Genomic DNA, 11,662 nt, shown 5'->3' with positions numbered 1-11,662 from the left:
CAAGTTTTAGAGCTAACGTTTGTGGAGGGGAATGGAAACCGCGGAACGTAAAGTCCCATATACATGTAATTTACATCATGTAAGAAACTAGGCACGTAAAGTACCTAGTAATTTACCGAAATAAACTATCTAAATTACCTAGGGTATTTTACTTACCCATCTCTTCCTGTCACTGCCCTACGGCCTACGTTGCATTCACTGCTTTTTGCGCGTTACCCACCAATTTCATTAAATGTCTTTTATGAGTACCCCCTTTAGAAAGCAAAAAGCCTAGTTATTTGTAGCTATCAGCTACACTCAACTGCCGAAATAAGAGCCCTCAGTTTACGCTATGCCTAGAACTAGAGGCCTGGGAATTTGATGATGCGGGGAGCGCGGCACAAAGGTTACTTATTTTTATTGATGGAAAAAAATTTGTTTGGATCGGGGTAGCCACCTACAGCGTTCTGAACCATTGGGAATTGAATTTGAAGCAATTACAAAGATATTACACTGAAAAAATGGTCTACCTGTCCCAGCTAGACCATTTTTTCAGTGTAGACTACCGCATTTATCATATCTTACATATTTTTTTCCGCTCAACACGATTCTGTGGTCAGATTGAAGATTTAACGGCTGCAGTGCTCGATTATCGTGCTTAATTCTAATGATTTGTAATCATTTCTCCCTTTTGGACAGAAAATCTGTTCTTTTGGATTGAAAATTTGGTTTTGTCGTTTAAATAAATTATATCATTTGGTAAAAAAAATCTCTTTTCTTTTAAATTTAACTATTTTGATAAAAAATTAACTGATTTAATTAAGGACACAGATATTTGGTTGAAAATCTGTCTTTTTTGGTTGAAAATTCAACTGTGTTGGATTTCAAATTAAAATCTTTTTACATTCTCATCATTTATGATTGAGAAAGTATTAGAATTGTCGGAAATTTGACATCACACTTTTTCAATGGATCTCCACGTTTCGAGACCCCCTGAATCCGAAAATCAGGCTTTTACGATGGCGTCTGTCTGTCCGTCCGTCCGTCCGTCCGTAAACACGATAACTCTCGAAGAAATGAACGAATAAAATTCAGCTTTGGCACACTTTTTTTAGGTCCTAAAGGAAAGGACGAGTTCGTGAAATTGTTCCAATAAAAAAATGGAATTTATGGATTTTCCATTATTTTGTATACTGTCAAAATTAGAATTTGAAATTTTTCGAGAAAGGTTCATTTTCATGTGTTTTTTGGAATTTTGTAAATACTTTAACTCTGGTAATTTTTGGTTTTATGAAAAGACATCAGGATAAATTATTCAATTTTTTGAATACTATAAACAACCGTAAAAAAAATTTAATTTTGAAAAAAGTGGTCGCAAAAATATTCAAAATGCTCTCACTTTTTGAATTTTCTATTTAAAATAACTGGCTAACAAACTTGACCTACAGTTTCGGACATTAAACGAGTGTACCAAAGGCCAATGTAATAGAATAATTTTTTCAAAAGTTATCGTGCTCACAGACAGGCATACATATATGCATACAGACAGGCACATTAGTAAAAATTATTTTTCGGATTCAGGGGCTCTCAAAACTTAGGAATTTGACAAAAACTGGGGGGGGGGGGGCAGATTTTACACAAATCGAATACCTTCTCTGATGAGAATATAAAAAGTAACTTACCCAACACTGCTACCCAATGACATGAAACTTGAAATCGCCATTTAAAACCTATCTCACGAAAATTGTAACAATTCCTAAATTAATTTTGGCAATCCGTTCCCTTTTCATTTGAGCGTACACAATTACTTATATGCTATTTTGATCAGTGGCTGATTTTAGGAATTTTTATTTCTTAAATAAAATTGATTATTTACTTTTATTAACAATGATTTCTTCTTTTCAGCTCGTACTGTTCATTAGACGCGAGAGTGCAGATGGTAAATAGTTTTGGAGTTTCTCCTGTCTTCATCATACTGGGGATGAAAGGTCCAAACAAGTACGAAGACGGGTTGTATTTTCTAATAATCTCATAGCGATCGCTGGACATGTACCAGCGAGTGGACATTTTTTATAAAGTTTTTAGCGTATAATAGGTTCATTCTTTTCTTGGACTCTTCTTGCCTTACAAATTTTTCAGTTTGAGAATTTGTTTCCTTTTACAGCATATAATGAAAGCTTTTATTAGCAATCCAAATTATAAGAGCAAAAAAAGGCTGGGTAATTCTCGAATCAAAGGAAGTTTTTTTTGCTTTAAAAAATTAATAATTTAATTTACTCTCGCTTTTCCTTTGATATAATGAAGCCCCGAGAGCACTATTTTTTTTATTTTTTTATATTTCTATGTGTGGTTTCTTCTATCCATTGTCTATTTTTTTTATTAACAAGCAGTGGCTCATTTTTAAATCTATTTATCGTTTAAAAACAAATTCACGTTATTAAGATCATTATTGGTTTTTTTTCTACATCTTTTAAAAGTTTAGAATTACTGTTATGTTTATATTTTAACCGAGGGGTTAACAACTTCGATTTCCGGTGTACACTAAATTACAATAGATTACACAAGATTACATATAACTACATAAGATCACGTGAGCTTAAAAATAGGATTATACAAGGATTACATGGTATTTTATAAGATAATAGGGATTAATCGAGATTATATGAAATTTAACAATTTTATAAAAGATTACACCAGAATAATGAGATTAAAAGTGAAAAACGCAATTGAAAAAAGAGATTAAAAACATAGAAAAAAAGAGGTTAATTTTTTGTTGCAGGTAAATATTACTCTGAAATCACTATACAAGTTAGATTTAGTGATTTTCTGTGAAATAAATAATGATATAAGAAACTGTTGGTTGGTGTGTCAAAAATTAGGTATCTGGAGAACAAATTATACCAAACTCTCGCTTTCAGGCCAATGTGTGTGTGGGGGGGGGAGTGCCTTCGAATAACCTTGGACTGATTTCAGGGTGATCGATACGTAAACAGTGAGGCCGCCTGACTGCTCTCGCCCTACTCCCCTGAGAAACTGCGTGAGCCTGCAGTTTTAGGAAGCTCGAGAACGGGGTGACTGGAAGCGAGAGTTTGGTGTATCTATGATTATAAGCATTAAAATATCATCTGTGATGTATTATGGAAGATAAAACATAACTTTTAATTAAAAAATGTAAGACCCGCGCAAAATCATTATTATAACAATGTTTGTTGTAATTTCATAGTTTGTTAACGTCGCATCTTACCAATTTTTAAAATAAATGATTACATATTTTTTCAGGAAAAACGTTCCTTACAAATCTTCTATTTAAAGTTTTTAACATAAGTCAGTGAATTTTAAATGTAGTTATTTGTTTAAAAATGATTTCTTAAACAAAAATTTAAGATTTCAGCTATAGAAAATTTTACTTTCAAAAATGGAAACAGTAGTCTTGTATTATAATTCAAGCATTTTTCAAAAATTGTTAAAAAGAGATAGTAGGTAAAAATTAAATTTCAAAGACATTGTTAAAATCATTGTTTTTTCTACACGGAGAGAAATTTCGGGAGATTAATTCATGACACTGCTTCTTGATTTTATTACGCTTTGGCGTGAAAACTAAGATCTCGGAACCCTTGCTTTAAAGCATAGGTCCCGAAGTTTCAGGCATTAAACCACGCCCCTTTGTTCTCAGGTCTCAAATGCTATGCTTTTAGAGCATAGAGTCCGAGAATTTAAAGCTCGTAAAAATTGTAGCTCTAAAATCACGTGCTTCCGTGAATCAATCTCTTGAAATTTCTCTCCGTGTGAGTCTTAAACATTGTTCGTTTAAAATAATGTTTTTCTTTTTGAAATGGCATAATTAGTTATATTATTTTGATTCTTAAAAATCATAGAGAAACTATTTTTCAGAGATCTTTTTTTTTTGGTTCGACAACTTCCCTAAGTTCTGCACTTACTCAATTGAATAATCAATTAAGTTTACATTTTATTTTTCGGAAATTAAAAATTATTGGTTGCATATTAATAATCAATTTTTTAAAATTTTGATTACATGGGGTTACATAGAAAACTGTACAGCAGGTTACAACAGTGGCTAACCCCTCGTTTTTAACTCTATTTAATTTAATATCCCTTCTCCTTTCATAGTAAATAAAAATTTGGATTCTAATTTTTCGTTCAGAATGGGAGTTGTTCAAAAAAATATCGAATAAGTTAGAGTTAAAAATTATGAAGAGAAATTTTCGAAGGTATTAAAATATTTTACAGAATCTTTTTTTAAAATAACTTAGTACACTAGAGTAGGGTGTTACTAATGATTTAACCGCATGGAACTTGTTTGCGTACACCGTTTTATTTTCTAATTAAGTAAGGCGCAAAGTCTGTGTGAATGCATTTGTATTTGCGCCTCACATGAAAACTTTAAATTTCTCTCGTTGTGGAATATTTGTATTAGTTAAATAATCAGTAGAAACAATGTCCCGGAACTTAATCTCTAGAGAATCGTGGAGTGAGTGTGTTGGTGTGATTGTGGGTTTCGAATTTTTAGATAAAGCTAGGAAGGCAAGCTTAGTGTTTCTGGTATGAAAGTGTATTTTTAAGTAGGTAGAACCAGCGTAAAATATTTCTTGCACTAGTACGATATTTTTCCTGTGTAAAGTTGATATTGTTTCAGGATAAATATTCTAAACTTGGGCCATTTTTCTTCAACTTTAGTTTACCTGATAACAATATCGACGAGAATATCGAATTTAGTGCGTAGTTTCAATAAAAATTGAGAGTTAGCAGATAATGAATCTCGAGCAGGAAACCGCGATAGTAAAAACCTTTTCATTATTTACTTATTTATCTATACGTTAAATGTCCTTCCATTTTTTATGTACCGACATTTAACTATTTATATTTTCCACGATAATCGCTATGATGATTTGAATTTATATTTTACGCCTTTCATTTTGAACTTTATGTCTTTGTGTGTATCCTTCTGTTTCAGCTCTTATTACTATTTTTTATGACCAAAAATTATTGGGTGTAGGATAAATACCATATATATTGGAAATTAATTTTTTAAATTTAAAAATGAGAAATCTAATCCTGCATTAATTCTTGTACCAAGTATTTAAAGTATTTTTTGTTTCGATCTGAAAATATAATTTCGTGTGAAGACTTTCTTTCCGAAAATGATATCGGTTCCCGGTTGTTTAAGCGTCGATTTTTTTTACCATTTCTCTTTCTACAGATGAAAATATTAGTTCGGATCAAATATTTTTATTTTAAAAGTTTACAAATTTTTATACACTTCTCAAGTTTGATAGTGGATTGTTGTAATGATATTGTCTTTATATTCAAAAAGCTTCACAAGTATGTAAGTTTCTTTCCATTATAAATTATTAATTATCGAAAATTTCAAATTACTTTTTTTTTATGCGCGAGATTTACCTGGTACTACATATTTTTATTCACAGAGAGTAATTCTGTTAACATTTGCAGAAGTGAATTCCTTAAAATTAATATACCCGAAACATTTTTATTTTCGATGAAAAATTAGAAGTTACAAAATTGATGACTGAAGAATGCGGACTTATGCATATCAAATTTATAAGAAATCTTCTCCCAATAGCCTAGATTATTTTGTAATAGTGCAAGTAAAATTTCAATAAAATATATGATTTATATACATAATTATTTTTTTATTTGTATCCATTTGTCAAACTGGGGAAATTGAAGTTACAAATGTTGTATAAATGTGTAGATTTATTGGAGTACACACAAGATGAATGGAAACATACTCACGCAGAAGCTTTTTTAAAATACTCGTTTGTTCTATAATTTTAAAACTATACACTTGAAAATTGTTCGTTATATTAATACACATTGTATAATCACATGACTTACTATATATTATATCCAACCATTTGCGGACATAAATCTGAAGAATAAAATAAGTTCTAAACATTTTTTATACTTACATTTAGAAGGTCCTAATGTATAAAAAATAGTTGTAAACTTTATTTTTTTAAATAATATTTATTGTTAGATCTACAATATATTCGTAGGTATTGTGTAAAAGTTTTATAAAAAAAAGATTTATTTATTATTGTATTTATATAAACTAGTGAGCAATCTTTATTCTCCAGATAACGCAGAATTAATTATTATGAAAGGTACATTCGTATTATTCTCTCACAACCATCAAACTTTCAAGTCTTATCATTGAAATGTACTATAATCGTAAATCTGAGGGGCTTATTACAGAAATTGTTCAAGTTTAAACAACAGCAACATTTTTATTATTTTTTTCATTTTTTTGTTATATATGAAAAATACGTCCAGTTTTGGTTCAGACATTTTATATAATTATAATTGCCCCTCTCAAAGTTTGTAAATCTTGGATATTAAAATTTGAAGTATACACACTTGCGGAAATTCACTCTCCTCAATCACACATATTAAATCTAGGAATACTGAACGTCTTGCTTTATTGTAACAATGCTATCGGATGTTCGAATAACGATTTAATTGTAATTTAATATTAGTTCAAATTTACAGATAAAATTTTAAATACAAAACAGTATTTATATTTTTTAATTAAAGGACATAAAATGGGTAAAAGAGCGATACTGCTATAAAGAATGAGCATTGTAAGATTAACGAGTGCAACTTTTGAGTTACATAAAATTTGGAATAAATTAAATTAAACAAATTCGAACATCCGGCACAAGCTACTTTGATTTGCAATTGAGACCCGTTTTAGTGAACCAGTGACATTATTCTGATGTGACAAACATAGAAATTTGTCACGTCTAAAGTTAAAAAAAAGTGGTAACTTAAAATTACTGTGGACAATAAAGTAAGATTTAAATTCTTCCTGTCTCCTTTTAATTTACCAAATTCTATTGCTGGAAAAATTGAAGCACGAGACTCTTGGGGTTTTTTTGTACGATTTCAATTAATTTTCAGACTGTAATTAAAATATTTGTAATCGAATAAAATTTGGTATTGCCTAACAAAATACGACCGAGGAATGTGTGACAAATTGTACTTAAAAAATTTCTAGGAAAACCCATTGACAACAGATCCATCAGGATTGTAAAAATCTGTTACGATAATAATGTTATTAATCATTTTTCCCGAGATTTATTTTTAAGAACGTAGATTTCGAGAAACGGGAAATTAAAATTTGTTATTAAACATAGACGTCGAAGAGGGCAAACTTCCGTCGACATCTCGACGGAAACCCCCGAGGTCATCGGCCACTAAGATTCGGATTATAGATAGGCCTAGATTGATTGGTTCTAACTTGAAAATAATGCGGTCTTTTCTCTCGAGTACTCCAGTGAAGGTAACAATATAATCCAGCAACTATGATACCGAGACCGTTGAGGGAAGCGGAGAAAATTAAAATAATTGTGAGAATATTTTGAACTTCTGAACAGTCAAGGTCTGAATATCTAAGGGTTGGATCCATGTCAAGCGTAGAGTTTCCACGAGGTCTGCAAACGCAAGTTCCTGGCCTTGCAAAACTGGAAGAAGTGCATTCCAACCCTGTCAGGCGCACCAGATGCATTGTTGAGGCAATGCAGGCAACTATGCATGATACGCACGCCACAGCAGCAAAAAAAGCACTTATAACCTGTTGCAAAAAAATTAAATGTTTTAAAATAAAAATAATCACGAGAGGTTAAAATTATTATTTAGGATGGCTACTAGAACGAGAATTTTGTTTCATTTTCAGTAAAAATCCTTACAGTTTATAAAATCATTGATTTTTAAATAGTTCACTTTTTCCCCCCTTTTCCCGGTGTTTTGCAATTTCATGCGAACTCAATTAATGGCATCCAATTAGAAAATCCAACTTCTTTTGGTGGAAAGGTCAGGAAATTTAAAAATTTCAGGAATTCAAAGCATTTTATATTGAATTCAATATCAGGCTTCACAGTCCATTCCCCATATCCCCAATCCCCAAACCCTGTGTAGAACCCATTATATAACTTTTAATAATGTCACTTTTCCTACGATAAATAAACTCATTGTCTTGAATTCTTTTGAAATATTTCGGGGTATTTTAGAAGATTCCAGGATTTTTTTATATTAATTTAATTAATTTGAAGAGATTTTAATGTGTTTAAAATATTTTAGGACAAATCCTTTTTTGAATTTCTGAAGATATGGAACGATTTTACAGGGCCTAGAAGGTTTTAAGATATTTTAAAAGATTTCACAGGATTTTATAAGACTTCGGAGGATTTGGTATGTTAATAAATTTTCGCAGATTTCAAGAAATATCCAAGACTTCATAGAATTCCACGAGATTTAATCATATTTTAGTGGATTTTAAAGAATTTATTTCTCAAATTTAAAGAGATTTGTCATTAGTTTTCAGAACTAGCGCTCAATTCTTATTAATTTATTCTGAATTCTTTTAATCCTTTGGAATTTTTGAATTCTTCTAAATTTAAACAATTCTGCTCAATTAAATCGATTTTTTGAATTTTTTAAAGTTTTTATTTAATGGATTCTGAGGATCGATTGACAACATGATCAAAGTATTTTAAATATTTTAAAACTTTTTTGTCAAATTCCTTGGTATTTTCAAGATCTTTAATTTTTTTTTAACATTTTAAAGGATTTTAAATATTTTAGGTTATTTTAAAAGATTACAAAGAAATTTTTAATGGATTTCAGGAATTTAATGGGATTTAAAAACATTTGAATTATTTTAGGGTATTATGAAATATTCAAAGGTATTTCCAAGATTTTAAAAAAGTTTTAAGGGATTAAAAAAGATATTAAAGGATTCAAAATATTTTAGGAAATTTTAAAAGATTTTCTAAACTTTTTTGTATAGATTTAAATAGTTTGAAGGGATTTCAAAGACTTTGAAATATTTTAGGGTGTTTTAATGGACTTCGAGAAAATTCCAAGAGATTTTTAACAATTTCAAGGGATTTCTAAAGGTTTTAATAATTTTAAGGAATTATAAAGGCATGCGGTTTTAGAGAATTTCGGTAGATATGGAAGGATTTTACAGGACCTGTAAGGTTATAGGATATTTTAAAAGATTCCAAGGGATTACATACGATTTTAAAGGTTTTCCATTGTTTTGTGGGGGTTTAAGAGCTTTGCAGGTATTTTAATCGATTTCACAGGATTTTAGGAAGTATCATCAGATTTCATGTAATTTTACGAGATTTTATAATATTTTAATAGATTTCAAAGAATGTACTTACAAGAAGTGAGGGATTTTGCAGGGTTTCAAATATTTGAAGAGATTTTCTTTTAAACGTCTTTTAAACGCACTTTGCATTCTTAGGCAATTCGTCAAATTTTTAAAAATTCTCTTTAATTTTTCAAAACTCATTTCAAGTTTACTCAATTCAATGGATTTTTCATATTTTTAAATTGGTTTTAATTGCCTTGATTGTTTTTTTAATTCAGTTTCATTTTTTATGAATTTCATCGAATTCTTTTGAGTTTGACATGAATTGTTTTGTAGCCATTGGTCGCTTTTCTGATGATACATTAGTAGGGTTTCAAAGATTTAAAGCGATTCTACTGGATTCAATGTTTTTTGTTTAATTAAAAAAAATTATTTAATTGATCCTGAAGTATTTTAACCTCACTTTAAATTATTACGAATTTCATCAAATTCTTTAGAATTCCCTTGACTTTTTTTAAGATCATTCCAAAGTTACTGAAGTTTTAAAGAGACCAATCGAATTTTTTTGATTAAAAAAAATATTCCAATAAATTTAATTTATTTTGAATTTAACTTGAATTATTTTGAAGTCTCATGTATTTACCCTGAATTTGTTACCCTTTTGGCAACGAAGAAGTACCCTTTGGTCCCTATATTTTATCCCGAGACTGTGAGGCCTGTTACATGGTACCTATGTAATAATTTTATTTAAAGGAATTTATTCCCTTATTTACGTGAAAAAGGCCCTATTTTTTGATTTGATAGCATTTTGGGACGTGAAATCTGTTAAAATAGTTTTATTATATGGCCGTGAACAAATTTGAAACCCCGAGATCATCATTTTGAATGTTTTATTGTGATATACTTTTTTTTAACGCTTAGATTTAAGCTTATTGAAATTGGGTTATCATTATATAAACTTTTAATTATTAAACAATTGAGTTCAAAGTTTTTGAAATCAAATTTTGTTAACCTTTAATTGGGAAAGTTTAAAATTCGGCAATTGTGGCTAATTTAATTTGTAGTTTAGTTTCGATTACTTTAAATAAATAATCTGCGGCTTTAAGCGTTTGAAGTTTTTTAACTTCAATGACCGGGAAATATGTTCGCGAAGCAGAAAGAGCGGGAATTTTTCCCGACTATAAAAGTGACCATCCTGTTATTTTCGAAACTCTTGTCTATTTTGTTGTCAAGTACTGATCAAAATTTCAATAAAACATGGGTATTTTAACATATTTAAAATTTTTCATTGTTTCTACAAATTTCTTTTTTAAAACAAACACTAACATTTTTGAAACAAATATTATTTCTAAAATTTATTACTGACCTTCGTTGCAGAAAGACATATGCCAGGTCCCATTCTTGGGTATTCTTTCTTGAAGCAACACAGGAGACATATTCCAAAACTTCCAGAAATCAAAAGCTGGAATAAAAAAGTGAATTAGAAATCGAGTCTATGATTCGTTTTACAATTTTAGAAGTAACAAGTGTACATTTTGTACAATTTCTTCGGAAAAATGAATTCTGAAGAATACTTGTCATTATAAGAAAAAAATGCATATATGCACTTAAGTGATTTCTGTAATAGTGCCTTTCAGAATTGACAAAAATTGAAAATAAACTAGAAACTGATAATAAAATAAAAGTTCTTACAGGTATGCCGCTCCAATAAGGATTGTCAAAAACTGATAAGCTGGGTGCCCATAGTAAGAGGAACAATGAGAAGGAAGTTACTGCTATACCAAAAATCATTTGCATTGTTGCCAGTGACCTTGCTAAACGTCGATGTCGAAGAAGAGGCGGCTGCGACTTTCTTGGTACTAAAAAATTCAAACATTAATATTATATTTTATAATCTGTTCCTATTTTTTCGAGCTATATGATTGTACTGAGTCAAACCATAAGAATCCAGCATTTTAAATTCCAAGTCTTCAAGAATCAACAAGTTGAAATAAGCCTTTAAAAATAAACACGTTTAAAATAAAGTTTTCGAGATTGGAATGTTTAAAATCATTAAAACTTAAGTGATTCGAAATCGGTTGCGTACATTTGTACTCAACTTATAATCGGCTTGGGAGGATGTGTCCCGTTTTTTAAATTTTAATTGAAACTGAAAAATTTGTTGAGGAGATATTCAATATCACAGACCGGTCTCTATATTCCCTATATTGTACCCTATATTCAGTTAAGGTCCCTAAAGTACCCTATTTTCAACATTTGGTCCCCGTGGCCCTTTGGTTACCCAATTTGAGTCAGGTACTTTGAAAAAAATCAGAGAATTTCTGTGAGAAGTAACTGTTCAAAAAATAAGGCCTGCCACACAGTCACTTTTTCAGATGAAAAGAGCACATAGATCACTTATCATTCAATAAATGAATTCGTGGGTTGATCACTATTCATTTCAGGTCTACCAGGTGTATACATATGAAACCGGTATTTTTTCAAGAAAAAAACACATTTATTTCAAGAGAATGATAACAAATATTTTATTCAAAGTATGCGCCC

The 11,662-nt window shown here is 30.1% G+C and overlaps 1 protein-coding gene across 2 annotated transcripts in view; it reads right to left on the bottom strand.

Moving 5' to 3' along the window:
- Positions 1-5,694: 5,694 nt before the first annotated feature.
- Positions 5,695-11,662, bottom strand: part of LOC117177195 — a 45,471-nt gene continuing 39,503 nt past the window's right edge. For both annotated transcript variants that reach the window (XM_033367729.1, XM_033367728.1), the window contains exons 5-7: positions 10,811-10,977; positions 10,485-10,580; positions 5,695-7,591 (exon numbers count right to left, since the gene is read on the bottom strand). In XM_033367729.1, coding sequence (XP_033223620.1) covers positions 7,205-7,591; positions 10,485-10,580; positions 10,811-10,977 — 650 coding nt within the window. In that variant the 3' untranslated portion in view covers positions 5,695-7,204. The remainder of the gene's footprint in view (positions 7,592-10,484; positions 10,581-10,810; positions 10,978-11,662) is intronic.

This window comes from Belonocnema kinseyi, chromosome 7 (genome assembly GCF_010883055.1).
Source record: "Belonocnema kinseyi isolate 2016_QV_RU_SX_M_011 chromosome 7, B_treatae_v1, whole genome shotgun sequence".
Taxonomy (NCBI): Eukaryota; Metazoa; Arthropoda; class Insecta; order Hymenoptera; family Cynipidae; genus Belonocnema; species Belonocnema kinseyi.
This window is presented reverse-complemented; position numbering and strand designations above follow the sequence as displayed.